Here is a 22,430-nt window from a genome sequence, read left to right on the forward strand (position 1 = left end):
TCAGTAATGCAGTACCGTAACCCTCTGAGCTACCACCACCCCAATACATGTTTTGTAACCACTCAGCACTTAGCATTTACCGGCCTGGAGTAAATGTTTTAATCGGACAAGCTGCAAAGTGCCTAAAGGTATAATGTAAAATTTGGTAGTTTACCTAATAACTTGAGCAGCAACCTCATTTCCCCTCTCGTCTGTTGCAACCACTCAGCGTTTGGCTTCAGCATCACCGGCCTGATCATCTGTCATCGTCTGCACCTGTTTCTCACTGGTTTATATGTTTATAAGTTAGATAATTTTTTTAATGCTTGAATAATTTATAAGTCATTATGTGGCTTAACAAACAAAAAACATTCCGCCGAAAGAGGTCAGGTACAGGGACTGGACTAAATATGAGAGCCAAGTGGAAGCCTGGAGAACTGTTTATACAAGAAAGTCTGGCTCTTTGGAAGCAAAATATAAAGAAACGGGGGGTAAAGACTTTTAAACGGCACTCTATGTCTAGCATTTAAGCATCTAACTAAAAAAATCCAACATACTGTTATATTAGGTTAAATAAATATAATAAAATGAGTTGAAAAGGCAGTGTGGCATGTTTTAGTGTGGGTTTTTATATATATTTTAAATTATGTATTAAGTAAATTTGTTTAGGAAACAAACGAACAAGGATCAATAACTTGAACTGTCAAGTGAGGCTCTGTGAAGTTTGCGCGGAGAGATGAAAGTGGAAGATCCTTAGCCTATTTTTTTTGGATCTCCTGAAGCATAAACCTTCCTTTACCTGGCAGACAGTTGCATTGCTCGGAGAGAACGGTAAATAATTCATCTGGTAACACACCAAAAATATCCCAACCCATTTGTACTATGAATAATTCTCAATACGAGGAGCTTTGCTGTGCAGCGTGAGAGAGAGAGAAGAGGCAGCGAGATAGACCGAGTGGCGTTCATGATCAAGCGTCAGGGTCGATCATGGAAACGGATAATGCAGAATCATAGATTACTTCCACCTTGAGATGATTGACCTTTTGAAGTGTTTGATTGTGACGATGAGAAGAGTAATGACAGCCGTCCTGTCGAAGTCGTCAGCAGTTCAGGGGTAGTGGTGCGTTCTGCATACTATATGTGCCCTTCATGGCACTGCTGGCCACTTTAAATAAAAATCAGATCTTGAAAGCAAATTACTGCCTAGATGATGCTGGAAAACCAAACTGTTTAAGAAAGGTCAGACCGTCTGGGCATTTTTTTGTCTGTTACAAACTGAAATATGCATGTAGGCCGCGAGCGGATGCGCTGATTGGGTTATTAGCATTGCCTGTTAGCATGAGATGAGACCTTGGCTAGTATTGTATGTTTACAACTTTTTGCAAGTTGTGTGTCGTGAAAATAGTTTTGTTAATTTATGGTGTTAATTTGTTTCGTCCCAGCTAGTCAGCTAATTAGGTGTCTTAGAACCTAGCTAGTTGGTTTTGTTAATTTATGTTGTTAATTTATGTAGCAGCTTGGTCCAGGAGAAACGTTGTCTCGTTTCACTGTGTACTGAACTATATGTGATGGGTCGTTCTTAAACGATTCGTTCATTTTGAAGCGCGACTCGGGAAGAGCGAGATGTCTCAGGGAATGGTTCGCCCATGTGAAAAATCTTAGGTTCTGTACCGGAATTAGTTCACCTGTTTTGTGTCATCAGGTTTCCCAAGTCGTTGGTTCGTTCATCACGTGACAGTTCTATAAGCTTAACCAATGCAGCCTGAATTAATAAATTAATCTTTTCTTTTTCTTATAATGTTATAATTTTGTCTTGTTTGTTGTGTGATCAACGATTGCATAAGTAACATATGACATTATTTTTACATTTTGCTAAAATGTAATGACCCGAAAAATTATTTGTTCATTTGCTGAACAAAACGCAAAGATCTGAGTCGTTAAAATGATCTGAACTTTCCATCGCTGATATGGTTGAAATGATAATAAAAGCCTGCCTGACTTGAATTAACTTACATTTACACATTTGGCAGACGCCCTTATCCAGAGCAACTTACATTTTTATCTCATTATACATCTGAGCAGTTAAGGGTTAAGGGCCTTGCTCAAGGGCCCAACTGGGATACTGGGATATCTTCATGCTTGTGGGATTTGAACCTGGGACCTTCCAAACTGTAGTCAATTTCTTCCCCTGACCCCTACGACAACTTGACTTGCAACAGAGATTGTTAACTAATTATTGTCATTAAGTGATAGCTCTGGTTAAGAGACAGCATTAACAACCAGCACAATTTGAGCTTTAAGTTATAAATCGGCCTATAATAACACCTACCTGTATAGTGGCTGCCTCTTCATTTTTAGAGTTAAGATTTATATTTAGTACTGTGCAAGTTTTTAGCTGCCTCACAGTTCATCGCACGAAACTAAATGATTTAGAGTAAATTAAAGAAACAGGAACAAATGTTCTACTCTGACAACCTGCAAAGTGCCTAAAGGTACCATTTACAAATTGGTTGTACTGTATATGTAACAACTTAAGCAGCGATCTCATTTCCCCTCTCATCTGTTTCAACCATCAGCATCAGCAGTATACAAAGCAACAGCCTGATCATCTTGAACCTGTTTCTCAAATTAGTTGCTTTTTTAATGCTTGAATGATTCATAGGTCACCGTGTGGTGCAGCAAACAAAAAACATTCCCCAGAAACAGCACAGGTACAGGGACTGAACTGAAAATGAAAGACAAAAAAGTCCTTCAGGAAGCCTGGACAACTATTCTTCAAGACTACATTAAAAATACAAGAATGTCTGGCTCTTTGGAGGGAAAATATCAAAGGGGGAAATCAATACTTTTGCACACTGCTGATTAAATGTAATCAAATACTTACACAGGGCAATCCAAACAAATTAAGATTCATCTATAAGTTATGTAATGTCAGTACCTCATTCGCTCATGGTTTATTTCTTAATTGGTGGGTATACAAGCTCAAGCTTTCTACTCCTGCCCTTCATTCATTGGCACCTAAGGATGGCATCAATAATGGCAATGAAAGAATGGCAAGGCTTTGCAACTACTGCTAAGAAATGCACAGGATTATATACATGTCAAGTAGGAAATAAACCACAAGTGAATCATTCGCACTCTGGATTAATCTGCCTCAGTGTTGAGAGATTCTGTGATTGGGTCACTCCTCTGAAACAAATGCATCAGCGCTGCCTAGACAAGCTGTTGTATCCTGCCAACTTTCATTCAACACTATTTGTGCCAAGTAGTATTTTACTCTTGTAGCGCCGGTGCGTGTTACGCTGTCACAACTCAGTAAGGTCAGCAATAAAGATTAAACATACAAACGTAAACCTGTACTACAGACGTATTTGGGATCGCCCCGGGAAAATGACTGACAGGGAGTTAGAGACGAGATCCAGATCAGTCGGAAGTTCGTGGTTTCATACAGGCCGCAGTGAACGCACCGTGTATGCCTGTAAAAGCAGATATTTCATCGACAGTTGCCAGAATATTCATCGATTCACCATGTGTACTTATCTTTGTTTGGGTCTGATTCGAGAATTCAGCTCAGGCAGAAAGTAAAATGTAAAAAATGAGCCGCGGCTGTTACTAAATGCTCCACAATCCGCCTTTGATGCCACCTTGACTGCTCTGCTAATGGAACCGTAGAGGTTTGCGGTCATTAATCACGACTAATATAAGTTTCTCGTGGTCCCCAGCCAAGTCTGCTTTGCTGATTGTGAGTCTGGACGGCAGGGATAAGATCCAGCTGGGAGGCAGGCTTTGGAGGACAGACTTTCCCTTTGAAGAGGCTCGACAGCTGCCACTAGCTCTTTTTTTTTCTCACTTCAGTCTTTCACTTTACTAACCGAGTTGCCAGCATAGATTAGGGTTATCCTCCCTTCCTAAATTGAGACGGTTCTGATGGCATTAGGTGCGACAGATCCTGGGCTTTGTGCAGGGCACATAACGGGACCGGACTGACTAAGTATTCTTGTTTAAAGCATAAAGCAAGGAGTGTTTTTGTTTTCTTTCCTATACTAGAATGTCGTCAACGTATTGAAATAAACGTCCTGTATTATTCGAAGGCGTCCTTAGCTTAAATTTTAGTTAAATCTTCAGTGTAGGGGTAATGCTTTCCACGCTCCATCATATTAGCTTTGCTAAGAACTTTCCAGAAGCCCTCCTGCATGGATTCACCTGCTGATGCCCTTGTCGCTGCACCGAACATCATTCCATCATAACTGCAGCGAAATAACCTTGAACTGAGTAAGAAATTAACTTCTAAAGGATATAAAAAGTCTTTGCAGAATCCAGATCATCAACCAAATCAAGTTTGTTCACTATTGACCAGAAGGTTGTGAGTTCATATCCCAATGAGAGTAATTTTTTTTTTAAATAAACCGCTTGGATTTACCCTCGATTATGCCTTGGACTAAACCAACTTTTGGACCCTAAGCTTGTGTTACTGTCTGTGTGTTATATGGGTTTCCTCTGGGTTCTTCAGGTTCCCCTACCTCTTAATAACATACAGGTGAAGGTTCAGCTGCCCTATAATGAGTGTGTGCATGATGCTGTTAGATGGACTACTCTTTCATCATGGGCAAGTGATTTCTTAATCATATTCCTGGAGGACCACTGCCATGCACATTTTGGCATTTTCCTTGTTCTAGCACGCTCACTTCAATTAAGAAAAGGTTGTCAATCAGTTGATTAGTTAAATCGGATGGGCTAGGAGCTGAACAAGCACTAAAATGTGTGGGGCGTTTGTCCCCCAGGACAAGAGACGAGAACCTGAGAGGTGGGGTTTTTTTTGCCGTGGTGATGGCCGTGGACAACTTTAAAGGAATAACCTATTCAGTACTGTGCTCTAATAGGAAAATAATAAACAACAGTGTGCTGATGAAGCTGAGTTAGTGCTACACTGCCACAAACAACCTTAGCTTAATTTTTTTTTTAATCTGATCAAATTTATTTATGACTTAGAAATATAAGACTACAATAAACTAAATACAAGATTATTAAACATAGTTTTAGTAATATTTTGCTAATTTACGCATTCATTTCTAGAAAGAGGCAAACGTACCTGCCAATAGAACAAGCAGAGTATGTTTAAAATGGTACAGTTGTATAGAAACAGGAGTAATAGTCCTATATTTAGTTTATTCTGGTCTTATAATGAGAAGTTGAGAAAGCACCAGAGTTGAGAACCACTGATCTAGGGTGCTTTGCATCCAGTACAAGTGGGATAGACTTCAGATCATGAAGATGAACGAACAACATAAATGAATGAATAAATGAATTTATAAATGGGAAAATTAATGAAAACAGCACATTTGTTTTTAAAGATTCAGGAATTTTATTTGTCACATACATGGTTGAATGATTGCCCCAAACTCTGTTATTCCTGCTGTTATACCCCTATCACACCTACTGTATGTGGTTTGATATGCATGGACCGATGCGCGGAAAGATAGAAACCTAATTACAGCGCCAAAACTTGCGGTGAATCATGATGAACCGTACTGACGGCCACCGCGCGAAATCGCGTAGGTAAGATAGGGGTACTGTATTAGTAGGTAACAGATTATGGGCCAAAACTTGGATGAGTGATGACGGTAGAATAATTATAAAGGTCTTGACTAAAACAACATGCATGAGGAATCACAAAGGAGTTTTTATTTTCTGCAATAGAAAAAGTACATTTTGTCATTTTGTAATGTAATTAGTTACATTAAAAAGTAACGTATTAAAAAACACTGGTTATATATACTTGACTCTTATAATAGTGTAAATGTGACTCTTATATGATATAACTTGGTTTTCTCAACAACATTCTGAAATGTTTCCACCAGACTATAAGATGATGAGGTTGTGTGTTTAATGTCCTCATAGTCTGGTGGAAACATTTCAGAATGTTGTTGAGAAAACCAAGTTATATCATATAAGAGTCAAGTTTTGGGTTAGGGCATCACGTCAACTTAGTGGTTAGCACAAGTCACTTTACATGGGACGGTGGTGGCAAAGTGTGTAAAGACTTTGAGTTACCAATTGGAAGGTTGATGGTTCAAGCTTCAGCTTTGTGAGCAAGGCCCTTAACCCTGTCTGCTCATGGGGTGCCGTATAATGGCTGACCCTGCGCTCTGACCCCAGCCTACTAACAAGAAGCTGGAATATGTAATGAATGAAGGTTGAACTGAACTGAAATTAGTTATACTTTCAGCCTCAGGGCTTCAAATCCTACCTTTAGATGGTGTGTGTGGAGTTTGCATGTCGTTGCATGGTCCTCCAGGTTCTCTGGTTTCCACAGTCCGAAGACATGCACTATAAGCTGATTGGTGTTCATAGTTTGCCACACTGTATAATTGGTTGGAATTGGTTCTTGAGAAAGTGATAGCACTCATACCTTTCCGTATGACTTAATTCATCCAAAATATAACAACTTCAATTACAAACTTTAACCATGACCCCAAACCTAACCTTTCTAACTTGCCATTATAGAATCTAAGGTGGGACAATTTTTTTTTATTTAAACTAAAACTCCAGTCCAGTCTAAATGGTGGTAATGTTTTCCTTGACATTATTAAAAAAAAAAAAAAACATCTTCTTTGGAGTTATTGATGTGCTTTAAGTACATTATATTCAGTTTAGGCCAGTTTATGCCCTGGTCCAACAGAAATGAATTGCTATCATGTGAGACTGAAGCACCTTGTGGCCAAGCGCGGGTTGGCACTCATTCAGGGTGACTTATCTGATCACTGCTGTAACTTATCATGGCTTCCCGACTTTTCCCAGACACATCTATATGGCTTTGTATCGGTGTAGCGTAGTATCAGAATGTGCTGAGTCAGCTTGGTGTCATGTTATCTGTCAGGACTACACCTCGCATCTAATTATCTAACGCTTCTTCCTGCTGTTTGCGTTTCTAGCCCTCTTTAACCTCATCCCGGTCGGACTAAGGGTGGTGGCCATTCAGGGTGTCAAGGCTGGCTTCTACATCGGCATGAATGGAGAAGGCTTTCTCTACAGCTCGGTAAGTGTTCCTGGCTCTCCTTCATCCATCTGCATGTGAATTATTTATCTCTAAGGACCTGATTATTCATCAAATGCGCGCACATCTTCGCTAACCTTCCTGTCCGTTCATGCCTGATGCCTGTGCTATTAGCATATCCCGAATCTCGTTAGCATAAATGAAGTTTATGTATAAAGCCGTGCTGCATTTTTTTTTCACATAACAGAGGTGTATAATGGTTGATGCGATATCCTGGGGTTGTTGTGCTGCACCAAACCCTGTGCAGTCTGGGTAAATCAGGGGTTAACGCTCCTCCTGCCAGCGTTCTCCCTGTAGGCTCTTGAGAGTTATGGTGGATGACAGGCATATGCTCTTTCTTCCTCATGCCAGTTGAAACTCGGGAGTGTGTCGCAGTGAGCTACAACTCTCAACGGCTTACATAATGGCCACTCACAAAACTCTTAATCCTGTTAAAAGACTACCTGCGCGAAGCAGAGTAATTTCATTTCCCATAGCTGCTGGGTCGCTATGGATTTAACGCTTTGATCAATACGGGGAGTAAACCGTGTGTCTAAACCGTCCCAGGAACGCCAATCCATCACGGTTCCCTAATGAAGTCGCACCCGGATACGTTTTTTGTAATGATCGGTATTGTGAAGATGGGAAATACTGTTATACTTTATGGAGCTCAAACAAGAAAGGGAACCATATACAGTAGCAAATTCATTTTCTTTATTTTTCTTTTTTCATATTGATGGTGATATGAACGTCACTGTGCTCTAACGGGAAAATAATCAACGACAGTGCGCTAATAAAGCTGAGTTAATGCTACACTGCAACAAACAACCTTAGCATGTCCGTATATCTTGAACCTAGTCAAATTTATTATGATTTTAAAATATAAGACAGATTACAATAAACCAAATGCAAGAGTGTCAAACATGGGTCTAGGAACATTTTAAGCATGCATTTATTTCCTTTATTGGCAGAAAAGTAGGCTAATTCAGTATTCATTTCTAGAAAGAAGAAGGAAAAAAAGAAAAGCATGTAGGAAATAATAAAAGTCAGTGTTAGAAGTAAGAAGGATGAAAAAGAAACAATTATGTCCTAGGGAAAAAAGGGGAAAAAAAGAAAATACAGTAAGACAGAAGAAAATGCAAGAAGAAAGAAAAAAATTAAAAAGGAAAAAGAAGAAGGACTGAAAGAGAGGATTGCTAGAAAGGAAGGAGGAAAAAATGATCACCTTCATTTTAACTGGGTATAATTAAACCATTTAATCAATTCATAAAAAGGAGACAGACGGAAAAACATATAAATGAAAAAAGGAAATAAGGAAGAAAACAAGAAAAAGAAAAGCACAAAGAAAATAATAGAAGTCAGTGTTAGAAGTAAGAAAGAAAGAAAATGAAGGGAAGGTAAAATGAAAAAATAAATGAAAGAAAGAAAATGAAAAAAGGAATTATGTGCTAGGGGAAAAAGAAAGAACAGAAAGAGAAGAAAGAAGGACGGAAGAAAGAAAGTAAATAAAAGTTCATTGAAAGAAGAGAGAGGAGTGCAAAAAGTAAGAAACAAAAAAATAAATAAATAAATAAAGGAAGGAAAGATACAAGAAGAAGAGGGAAGAAAGTAAGTGATAGTAGGAAAAAGAAAAAAGGAAAGAAATAATTGCCTTTATTTTAATTGAGTATAATTAAACCATTCAATCAATTCATAAACACTGTATTGTTTTGTTTTGTTTTGTTCAGGAAAAACAAACAACAGTTAAATTATATTTTTATTCGATTTTTTTTTCTTTTCTTTATTTAATCTATCGAAAGTAAATATTACTGCAATAAACCAAATACAAGATTATTACACATGGGGCGTATTTTGCTCATTTTAAGCCTTTTTTTTAACTAGTATGATAATTCAGCATTCATTTTTAGAAAGAAGCAAAAGGACCTGCCAATAAAAAGAACAAGAAATTTATGTTTAAAAAAAGGTAAAATTGCAAAGAAACAGACCTAATAATCTTATATTTGGTTTATTTGACTCTTATAACAAGAAATTGTGGATAATTTGATTTAAGCTTAAATTAATATTTCTATACAGTATTTTAATTTGGTCAGGGCTCCGTCACACTCTGACAACAACCGCGAAGTGCTAAAAATACTGAAGGACGCAGCGTGAACGGGGTCAAAATGGAAAAAAGGCAACTGCAAACCATTCTCATGTCGTCACTAAATTCCGCTAAATACGCACATGATCGCGCGCTCACCAGGTCACCAGACTCTTAGCAGGCACTTATCACATAATAATCTTAATACCAGGTCATTAGACTCTTAGCAGGCGCTTATCACACCCTCGCTACGCTGTCATTGCGTCCTTTCAGCGCTTCTCATCCTGACAAATCAGAGTCAGAACGCCGTGCAACTTTCCCTCCTGCGTCATGCTGGTAGTTTGTTAATGAAGTGTTACGGTGAGAGGTGTTAGTTACACTGTTAACTGGTCAATGCTGCCGTTACGACATCATTCAACCACGTCTTTCTCCTTTTATAACCCAGCAATTTGCTAACAATTGAACTTTTTTATTAATTAGAGAAAAAAAATAGTTTTTGGCATCCATCTATAGTTTCAGTATTACATTAAGTATGTTAGTAGTTAAAGTTGTAATGAAAATTAAAAAAGCATAAAATCATCAAATATTAATAAGCTTTAAATAACACTGAAAAACAGCAGAGAGCTTGTGTCATGGGAAATGATTCGGTAAACTGCGCCAGGACCGTTATACATCAACCCTAAAGAGAGAAACGTTCTGAATACTGAGACTCCCTCGTAACAGGCTGCGTAAAATGGGGTCGGTTTTTATTACCAGGCGCCAACGTGTTTGATTAAATGTGTTCCAATGTGTTTGATTAAAGGTGCTCCAGACTTGGCCTTGGCTGTAACGAGTGTGTGTTCTGCTTGTTCTGGTTTGTTTGGCGGATGTGCAGGAGACTGGAGCACTTCATAAGAATGAGGAGCCACTCAGATTGTTTTTTTTCTCCCCTAAAATACTGTTGAAATACTGGAGTAAGCGCTCAGAAGTACAGCTTCTTCTGTTATTGTGCGCTCAACTGACGGATCGCGCTTCACTCTCCTTGTAATATTTATTTTTTAAAGATAATTTAGTGTATGTTTAGGAGTGTTAGAAGTGTTAAAGACGAGGACTAAAAAACAGAATGATAGCAAACCTTACAAGTGTTACAGTATAGGCCTCTATTTCACATTGTATGGCTTCAAAGGATGGCAAGGTTAACCGGAAAAAAATAATCCGACCACAAACAGATCACTCTTTTTTTTAAAGAAAGAAAGAAAGAATGAAAAACAAAAAAATAAAAATTAAGTCTTTAAAGAAAAAAAGGAGAAAGACAAGCTGAGAAACTAAAAGATACTAAAAGTTCCAGGGGAAAGAAAATAAAACAAAGAAAGTGAATGCGAGAAGTAAGAAAAAAAGAAAGAAAGAGAAGAAGTGAAAGAGAGAGGTGAGTGCTAGAAGAAAAAAAAGAGGAGAGAAGAAAGAAACAAATAAATAAAGGAAGGAGTAAAACAGTAAAAGTAAGAAAAAGAATGGCAAGAAAGAAGGAAGGATAAAAAGAAAGTATGAAATAAAGAAATAATGTTGAAAAAAAGGAATTATGGTCTAAAAAAGAAAGAAAAAAAGGAAGTAAATCAAGAACAGAAACAGACCAAAGAAAACACGAGAAGAAAGAAAGGGGAAAAAAAAGAAAATCAAAGAATGTAAAAGAGGAAGAGAAACAGAGAGTCTGCTACAAGTATGAAACAGAAAAAGAATAAAAAGGGAAGGAAGGACACAAGAAGAAGATAGGAGAAAGTAAGTGATAGAAGTAAAAAAAAAAAAAGAAAGAAAGTAGGAAAGAAAGAATCCCCTTCGTTTTACCTGGGTATAATTAAACCATTGCATGAAGTCATAAACACTGTTTTGTTTTTTCTTTTCAAGAAAAACAAACAACAATTAAATTACATTTTTATTTGAAATCAATTCTCCTTTCCTTTATTTAATCTACCAAAAGTAAATATTTTAAAGAAACTAAACCTAAAAACTAATTTTGAAATATAATTCAACACTGGAAAGAATAAATTGTAGTGAAGATATAGAGCTCTTCCTTCCGTGTTTTTAAGGATTAAGTCTGGCTTCAGGCTGAATATGTAAAAACGCGGTACTGATTGTGATTTAAATCCTTCTAGTTATTTGTTTATAATTCAGTCATGAACATTTCCAGGTTGTCCATAGAACAGCTTTATTTAGCTCTCAGAGGCCCCCAAGGCACTGTGGAGGTGAGACCCACCGCCGCGCCCGTGCCCATCTGTGACCTCGTCTCCTTCAGCCCCGAAACTCCTTCATTTCTTGCTGGGTGGCAGGTCAGGTACCTTTCTTCCCCGTTGCTAAGTAACAAACCAACCAATCAGGAGCGTACGTGCCTATGCAGCAGTCTCAGGCTCTCTGTGTGTGAAGTTCAGGAGAACACAGAGCTCCGGAGAAAGTGTGAGTTTCAAAGTTTTAGCTGCTTTGATAAGCGAATCATGATACAAAAAAGAGAGAGAGAGAGAGAAAACGAACAGACTCCTCATAAGGGAAAAAAAGGATTTCTGATATTAAGGACGGCTCAAGAGAGGCTAAGCGTTGGATCACGAAGTTGCGTTTCCACTTGGTTAATCCATCTCCGTCCTTCCATTAGCGCCGCTCCTCTGGGGCTTGTAGATCGCTGTTGCCATTTTATGCTTCACACCAACACGGCATCAATTTTTGTTCTGCTCGTCTTTAGAGGTTACTTCACCGGCCCACGTTCTTTTCCACACGGGCAGTTCTCATCATCTCCTCCTCCGTACTTCGGGGGTAATTCAAATTCATTTCAACATCCCGGAGAAAGCGATCTGATTAGCGGTGTGTTAATGTGGCGACCCGCGATGCATAAAAATTCCGCTGACAAATGATAATAACCCCCATTAACGCTCTGATCTCCATGTGAGGACGAAGTATTTTTAATTAAGATGTGGTCAGAGGAGTTACGAGACACGAGCGCTGAGCCGGGTGGATTCCCTGGCTCGTTCCTACAGCGATCTGTCAGAGCCGAGATTCCGACTTGGCCACGGTTTGGTCTGTCGGGGTGCAATTACTCGGGAAAGTTTTTTTTTTTTTTTCGCTCTCTTCTTACTCGTTACATTGGCTTTGCTCTTTTGGAGACCTCCAGGAGCTTTTGGGTATGAAAGCGTGGAAGACGATTGGATGGGGATCTCCATGCTTTATTGATGCGGTTCGTGCCTCATCTTTTGGGAACTTTGGTGAAGAGATGAAGCCGAGTCCACCAAGTGCCTTACGAGGCACGTTTACGTGTCACGGCAAGTTGGCAAAACTTTTCACTTTAATGTCGTAAATTTAGGTAAAAACATTACGTCGTTCCCTCGTCGGTCTCTCTGTTCTTTCTCGTCACTCGTCACATAAAGTGGTAGGCTCTTCTGTCCTAAAGATGTCAGATGCTATGAAGTGCTGAAACTGGAGACTCCTTACAGGAAACGTCGCAAAATATCAACAATGTCTTTACCCATTGATGAGCTGTTACCATAGAAACGAGCATGTTAATTTTAATATAAACCTTTTTAAACCTGAACGACCTTGCGGCATATTTCCAAACCGTTTTCTTTCATCTCTTAAAACTTTTTCTCTATAACAAAATCTCGTTTGAATGTTTTAAGGTTTTGGATAGCGTTCTGTGACATCATTTATTAATGTAAAATATGTATAGAGTACAGAAAAATGCAAACCATGTAGATTCTCAATAATAAAAATAATAATAATAATTCCTGCAATTCCAATTCGGCAAGTAGCCGTTTAAGGAATGTGATCACTTGGCGGTGAAGCGTTGAAGGTGAATTCAAGGTAGCGTGTGTGAGTGTGTTGTGACTCCAGAACGACCACAATCTTCTGCTAATAACTCCTTTAATCCTGTAAATAGGTTACACACCAGGTGCTTGGCCCGCGCAGCCTACGACAGACGCAACGCTCAGATAGCCATAAATCTTCCTGCCAATGGGCAGGGTGTGTTTACTTCATGCTACATGACGAACTTCTACAGAGTGTCCTCTAAAAGTGAAACTTTTTTCCCTCTGAGTTCTCCCATCATGTACTGCGCACGGTACATGAATCGCTGAGGGTGTGAATATGTGTTTACCCATTTGTATCCATTGTATGTGTGTGTTTGTGTGTGTGTGTGTGTACATGGTGCCTTGTGATCAACCAGTAAAAAAAAATTCAACAAGTTAAAAAAATTTTGAGTATAGTTAAATTTGTGGGATTTTTAGTCTATTCCCAGGACAGACTATTCCTGGACCCTGACGAGGCTACAGCACCAGATTTAGGGATGTATTACAATTAGGGTTGTACTGTTTGTTTTAATCAGTTTTGCTCATTGCTTTGATCTTTTGCTGGTCGATTCGATTCAATGAATCAACGCGGCAGTTTTCAGACTGTCAGAATTAGTTTGCAACATTGTCATTTCATCTTCTTCTTTTGAGTTTAGTGGCGTTTGGTGCAATACCACCACCTACTGGACTGGAGTGTGAAGCAGGAGATTGGCAGGAAAAAAGATGATTTTCTCGTATTGTATGGGAGTCACCAACACGAATCACACAGCATTTCCATGCACAGAGATTTTTAGTAGTTTTAAACACTTTAAATTCTAATATAATAGAATATAATATGTAAAAGAAATCAGACAATAAATATTAGTGCTAGCGAATTAAATGTAACTGAAAATCAAAGTGCACAAAAAACAAATCGAATCAACAATCTGTTTTTGCTTCCCAGCTCTAATCATGATATAAGTCATGTATTTTGTTATTATTCCTAGTATTATTATTAAAAATAGAGGAAATAACAAATCAGTTATCTTTTATTATTATCACTTATATTGTTTATTTATTATTTAATGATTCTGTTATCAATTCTTAATAAAATTTTAAGCCGAACCGCGTGACGCCAGCCGACCACATCTTTTCGAACTGTTTGCTCACGCACCTTTAGGGGCGGAGTAACACACTCAGAGGAAAAATGCTAGCCGCTCCTTCCGCGTGCGCGAGCTTACAGAGTACCTCTCATCCCTCCCCCCTGAGAGAGCTCGGCCAATCAGCTCTCTCTGGACCTCTGGCTGTGAGAGGTAACAGCATCACCCGGGAATCAAACCAGCGATCTCCGGATGATAGGGCGAGCACTTTACCACTGCGCCATTCGGAGGCCTTAGTTACAAGTTTTAAGAAGGTTTTAAGTTTCTTACCTTTTAGGTCGGTACTTAAAAGGCGCTTGTAAATAAATTATTATTATTATTATTATTATTGCAATTTTTTGCCGATTTCGTGCATCATAACATGGACTCTAAAATCTCCAGTGTTGCAGTTCCTTTATGATCCTATAGGTGGTGCTTTAAACTATTCCCACACTGGCAGGCGGCACTACGTGGTTGAATTCATGAAATTTCCAATTACATTTAATGTCGTAAAAACCTTTGCAAAACAAGTTCGTCATCAATTACAGTACAGTACGTCATTTCTTTTTGCTTGATGTTAAAATAAGACAAAAACGCAGCTTTTCACATCATATCACTCAGAGACTCTAAGGAGTAAACTCCTCTGATCTAAAGATGCCAGAAAACTGCTTTTGGCTTCTGACTGCCATGAAGCGCTGGCACTGGAGACTCCTTACAAAAAATGTAAGTTACATTGCACAATTATTAAAAAAATTATTATTGTGTAACATGCATTTCCTTTTATGCATGTTACAAGGTTATTAGATATATAGAAGACATATAGACATATTTATCCATTTTAAGCTTGATGTATTGTCGGATAAGTTTGCTCATTTTGAGCATTAACGTTATATAAAGATGTTCAAACGACTTGCTGTTAAAATATGAACTGGAAATGTAATAATTAAATAAGCTTACACTTTTATTACAATCTTATAACAGAGTTCGACTTCCCAATGATCTATTTCATTTTTCTCCATAGTGTCTATTCGTGCACATCAATTGCAATAATTTTAAACCATTTAAATTATGTAAATGATGACGATAAATTAATCTACATGCCCTAGATTAAAAAATAGCATAGGATAATTTTTTTTTTAATAATTGTGTTACATTATGTTTGAGCCTACAAACCAGGCACTACATATGAAAAATGAAGGGAGGATGACATTTTTTGTCCTGGCATCGATTTTCGCTTAAATTAGGATAAAAACACTGGACGTTTTAAAAATAATAAAAATAGTTATTTGTCATTGCGCTGTTGGTTTTAACTGTATGAGATGTTTGTGTGAAGTGGCTTTGCAGCATTAAAGGTCCGGGGTTTCCGTACATGGCTCTGGAGTTCTCCTCTATTATTTATGACACGCTTGATGTGTCCTAGTTTGTTGCACAGCGGTAATCCCAACACTCTCTCTTTCTCTCTCTCTCTCTGCTTTAAATCCGTCTATCTTTAACCAAGCGCGCGTGCACCTTACACCATACATCAAAGCCAGTGAGAAACTCGAAGCCTCTATAAGCTCTCATTTACACTGCTTTATGCTCATAACTGATTAACATGCGCTCCAGCACACACACCCACACACACACACACACCTCTGTCTCCATTTTTCCTTCCAGCTAGCGTGTTAATGACATTCCTTTCCCACGCTAGCACAAAAACACGTCCGCGTCAGGATTAAAGCACGTCCCCGCTCCGTTGTTCTGCAGAGAGAAACGATATGAGATACACAGGGATTCCTTTTAACCAGAGCTTTCACTCTCACGCACACACATACGCACGTACACACACCCTACTTACTCTGAATGCCAGAAGTACATCTCAGCAACTCTCTGCTCTCAGGGCTAATTATCCTAAAGCTAATGAAATCCAATTGCAGCACGACTGACGCACACGAGCACTCACCATCAAGAACTAAAAGCACCATAAAAATGCCTCGAGTGGTAAATGACTAGCTGATTTTTTCGCCCCCAGTCTGTGTTTAAAGGAGGAAACCAACATTTCTTTTAACCTGCTCTGTATCTACCTTATGTTCAGTGTGTACAGGATGCAGGAAAAGAACAGAAATCCGATTATAGCAAAAGAAAGTCAAATGCATTCTGGTGATGTTTTAAATATAAAGGATGGTATAAGAACAAACTTAAAACCATAACACCTATTATCCGTCCCTTTAACAATGATTTTCTCATGGAGTTCATTTCAATTCTTAAACACTAACGGGCAATAAGTAAAGCGTATTTCAGCTGAATAAGTAAAACAGGTTTAGAAACTGTAAGTACATGGGTAGTTTTAAGTAAAAAGGCAAATGTATCTGTACTTTACTTGAGTAGTATTATTAGAGGATGCTTTTTACTTCAACTCCACTCAAAAATTCAGCAAATATCTGAACTCCTACTTGCGTACATTTCTGCATGGCGTTGCGCTACCTAACCACAGTGATTTGTAGTATTTGAAGTGGGAACGTCGCCTCTTGCTGACTATTATGTGCAGTGCCGTGACTTGATTTCCTTTGAGACACGCCTAATAGCGTAACAGGTGTTTAAATCAGAAATGGGGGGAAAACTTGTGAGTTTATACAAGCCGGGTGCTTTTGATACTTGAAGGTGAAGATTCCTTCAATTTTACTCCAGTACACATGGAAATGGAGGACGTCTACTTTTACTTGAGTAATATTTGCCTTATCTACTTTGCCCACCTTTGGTGCCAACTCCTTGCAGGGCACAAGCACACAAACATGCGGTCAGTCATACACTCATGGAACCAGGACATGTCAATCAGTCCATAGTGCGTATCTGTAAACTGGAGGACTCAATGGAAACCCACCAATTCGAACCTCCAACCCCGGAGACGCAAGGTGACAGTGCTAACCACTACTTCATCATCCATGCATCATCACGACCTGGTATTTGTAGCTGTAGCAACGATCATTTAGTGATAATAAAGACATTGGAACACTATTGGTACAGTATTTGTTTGTTTTTGACAGTTTTGTTGACTTAAAATGAAAAAAAATAAATGACCAGAGTTGGAGCGGTGTTGATTACGTGACATTGGGATAGAGTTAAACAAACAACGCCTACACAACGTCACAAATAAGACTTTTACTGAGATAAAGTACTGTGCAAAAGTTTTGATCCCTCATTTCTTCATATTTTGCTATCTACCGTAAGAGCCAGACTTTCTTGTATTTTAATGTGTCCTTTTCTTCCTGAATCTCTCATTTTCAGTCTAGTCCCTGTACCTGAGCAGTTTTAATTGGATGTTTTTTGCCACATGAACTATTGTGGCATAAAAAAAAGCATTTAACTTAAAGCATTAACCAGTTAGAAACATGTATAGATGATGACAGATGTTTAGGCCGGTGATTAGTATACTGCTGATGCTGGATGCTGAGTGGTAGGAACAGATGAGAGGGGAAATGAGGTGGCTGCTGAGATAGTTACATAAACAACCAGTTTGTAAAAATTTTAATACATTCAGGCACTTTGCAGTCTGTCACATAAAGCATTTGTTCCCATTTCTTTATTTTTATCTCCATTGTTTCATTTATTTTAAAGTAATGAAGGTCAGTACTTTTGCACAGTACTAAATGTCCTTGAAACACTCATACCGTTGATGCCAGATTAATTCTGTGATCCGGAAATGTCCAAATGATCGTTCAGCGGTATAAATACTGTAAATGAATGTTGATGTCATGTGGTTTTGACATTATATTGGCAACATTACAACCTAATTACAGCTATACAAGATTATTATATGACATCAGGGATCTTGATTAACACCCGCATGATTAAATCAATAACATAACCACGAACGCTCCCTGTGAAAAGTCATCCATGGTTTAGTATCTGCGCTAGTCACATGCATGAGCGATAAGAATGGCAGCAGTTAAGCTAAGTAAAAATGCTGAAGTATCCTTTTAATTCCATTCCCAATAATCTTCAGGATCGATACGTGCGAGAGAGAAAGCTTTTTGCCAGGGCCATGTCATTGATTTTGCATCCACAAGCCCATTACTAAACAACATCCACTTAATATCAGACACCAGCTCTTTGATTAGAGCTGTCTCATTTATTATTTCGTCCTTTAGTGCACGGTGAAAAAGTAAATAAGTCCTTCTGATTTACCCCGCTCCTATTCAAGCTTGCATGTGAGAATGTTCTAGTCCTCTAGGAACGTGTCCTTCAGAGACTTTCAATGTGATTGAAGCGACTGTCTAGACAGCATTGGTGTGTTTTCCGTCTGCCCTAGCTCTGTCTTTTGAAACAATAACGTCCTGCCAGAGAGATTTTGGCAATAAACGGTCCGTCTAGCTTAAGCAGAGCTGTCCTGGTAAATTCACGTCCATTTATCTTTCATCCGGAGTCTCTCATCGACAAAGACGTCCGGCTTTTGTGCTCGTCTCATCTTTATGCCATATTCGACCCTGCCGTCGCCAGGCATTCTCCCCTCTTCTAATTTATCAGCGTTATGGATTACTTAAGCCATACTTGAATCTGAAATGTTGAATTTAATTTCTATAACAGCAACTCTGATAATATTTGACTATAATTCAAACCCTAGTTTTATACTGTATGTGCTCTAGTGTTTCGGTTTCAGGATTTTTGGTTTCCTGGTAATATTATGAGATTGTTTTTTTGACTTATCAACTTTAAGAAAGAAAAACACCAGAGACTAGCGAATGAATTGGCTGTATGCTGCTATAATGAGTGTTATAATCGGGAGTTAATACCAGTCTATATAATCCCCGGCTATACTAATGCACTTATCCCAGTGTTTCACTAGTGCTTGGATACCTTTAAGGTAGAAAGTTTTCTCAGTACGCTAGAACTGTGATAGGACTGCCTGCTTCATCTGCAACGCTGGCCTCCCAGGAACTCCTTTAATGTTGTTTGACATGTGGAACTGGAAATCGTTTGAAATTAGGACACTATACCAGGGATGTGGCCAGAACTCCTAGGCCAGTTCCTATAATGTGCAGTTGGTGTTGATGAATGATTGTGATGAATGATTCACGGACGTACAGTCTTCTTTAAAACGTTTGCACTATTCAAATATTTTCCATCAGCTATGAGTCTCGTCACCGTACTGTGCTTAAAGTCGTAAATGTAAATGTCAAAAGCTTTTTTGCCTTCATTCACCAGAAATTTCATCACAAATCCCGGTTAGACTTGAACACCTATTGTACATTAGTAAGTAAAAAAAAACGTACTCGTCATCCACCTTATTGTACTTTTAAGTGCCAGGGAGCTGCTCATACATATTTCATGCTGTTATGAACACTCATGCATCTGATTATAACCGAAGCAATAAAAGCGTTTGGAATGGAAAAATATTGATGAGTCATGCTGCACTCGGAGGCGTGAACTAAATTTGCATTCAAATAAAGGCTCTCGTTCGAGTCTAGTGTATTTTGAATGTGATTTGCTGGAAAATAAGTCAAGTAATCCAATAGGTTCCACCATGACAACCTGTTAAAAGAAATGTGTCGACATCCAACCTCAGGTTCAATAAATATGAAATTAAATGTCACAGGGAATCAGTTAGGGTCCGAAAAACGCTTTTTTTTTTGTCCTTGCTTATGATTACGTTTTTTTTTTTTTACAGACTTTTTTTCCCCTTTAGTTCGTGTGGCTTAACGTAAACATCTTTAAAGTGTGTAAAAGAAAAGGCCTCGCTTCGCAAACAGGCCGTTTGTCTTTTCTTCGGCTCTGAGAGGAATTTGAATTAAAGCAATTTTGGGTTGTCCTCGGCTCTGGACCTCCCAGACTGCGCCTGAGAGGCTGCGCTAGATGAAAAATCTAATTCATTACACTTTCATTACTGAGCAAACACTGCAGGTTTTTTTCCCCCTTCTCTTCTGTTCTTTGTTAAAATTTCACCGTTCTAACAAATTCGCCTGCAAAATAACCGTCAGGAATCTAATCAATGTTATGCTGATGATGTAAACGTTACCACTGGGAAATGCAAATTAATCATGTCATTAAGCATACCTTGCAGCTTATGTAATTTATTTATTTTTATTACAAGTAAAGCACTAATGATTGCCGCTGTCTGCAGCCTACAGTAAGTCAAGCACCGCTATACAGAACACAAGAACGGGTGGGAATCAAAACCGGAGGATGGAAATGAAAAACAGAGGGCAGAGAGACGAGCAGGATGAATATCAGGGCAAGATTAGCCCAAATTATTATTATTTATTATTATTATTATTTTTATTATTATTTGTTTTTAGGACGTCATTCCCTTATAACTTTGCTACTACCTGACATAGCCCAAAAATAAAATGCACGGGTTCAGCATGTCTGAGACGTCCCCAGTCGACACACACCGTCAGGACTTCCCTATAATCAGCTGGTGTTTTAAAAATCTGTCATTGACCAACGCTGTGTTGGTGTGCCACCAGAATTTTAAGGGTTTAAATATCTGTGTATCACATCCATACATCCAGAGATTATTTTTGCTTTGTACTCATCACACAAGTCTCTAGAACACATTAGAGATTTTCTGCAATGCTAAAGCCTTGTCCTTTAAGTAAGATAAGCAGATCTCATTAAACTGTTTTTATTTACTTTTAAAGTTTACCAGGAAGAAATGTGAAACAACTGAGGAAAAAAAAGTTCTAAAATTATTTTTAAAATACCAAAATACGTCCAACTTCCAGTTTCACTTCCTGAACACTTCCCTTTATGCTAGCAGCTTATTAGCATGTTTTGCTAGTTTTGTTAAACACAAAGTTGTGCTAGAAGTTGAACTATTGAAAAAAAAAAATTAATTACTTTTTTTTAAAGTACCAAAAAAGTCTTGTAGGAAAAAAAATAAAATAAATAATAATAATCATATTTGTTCAATGTCAGATGCTTTTAAGCTGCTAATTAGCCGATTAGCAAGCAGACTCACTGTTTGATCTGTTAAAGAGTCTTTCTCAGTTTATTTGACTTGACAGAAAAAAAATAGTGTTTTTAATACCATGTTGCTCAGTCAGAATAAGTTTCACCTTACTGTGTGTCAGTGTGTGTGTGTTCTGGATAATGAAAACAGCTAGCTGGCTAAGATTAGCTAGTAATATTGTGAATGGGTGTAGAAATATATAATGTTCATTGAAATTCTGATGCAAAACTGTTTCAAAAAGCTGATTATTCTCTTTTTCTTTAAGAGAGGGGGAGAGCCGGGGGGGGCTTTATACCATCTTTATCACAAGTCCTCTAAATTAACATTGCAGAACAGAACACACTCAAGACCCAGCTAACAGTCAGGACATCTGCTATTTGACAGCCACACACACACACACACACACACACAGTGGTCGTGCCTAACCCCCCACTGATGACACATGCTGGGCCACCGTCCAGCTTGGAGTTTCCTTTGGGATCTTCGCCCTTTTATCTCTCTCTCTCTCTCTCTCTCTCTCTAAAACTCAATTTGACTTTTTTTCCTGCTCTACAGGAGATGTTTACTCCCGAGTGTAAATTCAAAGAGTCTGTCTTTGAGAATTACTACGTCATCTACTCGTCCACCATGTACCGGCAGCAGGAGTCGGGCCGGGCCTGGTTTCTGGGCCTTACAAAAGACGGCCAAAGCATGAAGGGCAACCGTGTGAAGAAAACCAAGCCCTCATCACACTTCCTCCCCAGGCCTATTGAAGGTACTCCTAGATATGAAGCTTATTACTAAACAAAAGCTCAGCTACACGTAAGCTCTTCCTCAGCCGCTGCACTGAAAGCTACACTACTGTATATAGACAAAAGTATTTGGTCAAACATGAAATAACATATACAGCTCCCACTCTTCTTGGAAGGCTCTCCACAAGATTTCGGAGTGTTTCTGTGAGAATTTGTGCCCAATTTTGTAGAGTGTTTATGAGGTCGGGCACTGATGTTGGACGAGGCTCACAATCTCCGTTCCAGTTTATCCCAAAAGAAGCTCGATAAAGGTTGAGGTCAGGGCTCTGTGTTCGGGCCGGTCGAGTTCTTCCACACCGAACTCTCCAAACTATGTCTTTGTAGTCCTTGCTTTGTGCACATGGTGGAATAGAAAAGAGTCTTCCCCAAACTGTTGCCACAAAGTTGGAAGAATAGCATTGTCCAAAATGTCTTGGTATCCTGAAGTATGAAGATTGCCCTTCACTGGGGATAAGGGGCCTGATTGAAACACCTGAATTTAATAATTAACAGGTTTGCCCAAATACTTTTGTCCGTATAGTGTGTTTTTAAAGCCGCACACATGAATGCTATCACCACTGGTGCTAAACACAAACATGAAAAATATTGTTTTCGTTTAATTTAACCAGTCCATTAAATTGGGTAAATTTAACAGAAAAATGTAAATTTTTCTGATATCGGAAAAAAAGTCCAAGACCCAAAGTTCATTAATATGGAGG

The 22,430-nt window shown here is 38.6% G+C and overlaps 1 protein-coding gene across 4 annotated transcripts in view; it reads left to right on the top strand.

Annotated features, from left to right (window-relative positions):
* fgf12a (fibroblast growth factor 12a) overlaps nt 1-22,430 on the top strand; it is a 67,505-nt gene that overhangs the window by 41,140 nt on the left and 3,935 nt on the right. For all 4 annotated transcript variants that reach the window (XM_053487043.1, XM_053487041.1, XM_053487039.1 and 1 more), the window contains 2 exons: nt 6,912-7,015; nt 21,497-21,695. In XM_053487043.1, coding sequence (XP_053343018.1) covers nt 6,912-7,015; nt 21,497-21,695 — 303 coding nt within the window. The remainder of the gene's footprint in view (nt 1-6,911; nt 7,016-21,496; nt 21,696-22,430) is intronic.

The sequence above is a fragment of the Clarias gariepinus genome, chromosome 25 (assembly GCF_024256425.1).
Source record: "Clarias gariepinus isolate MV-2021 ecotype Netherlands chromosome 25, CGAR_prim_01v2, whole genome shotgun sequence".
Lineage (NCBI taxonomy): Eukaryota > Metazoa > Chordata > Actinopteri > Siluriformes > Clariidae > Clarias > Clarias gariepinus.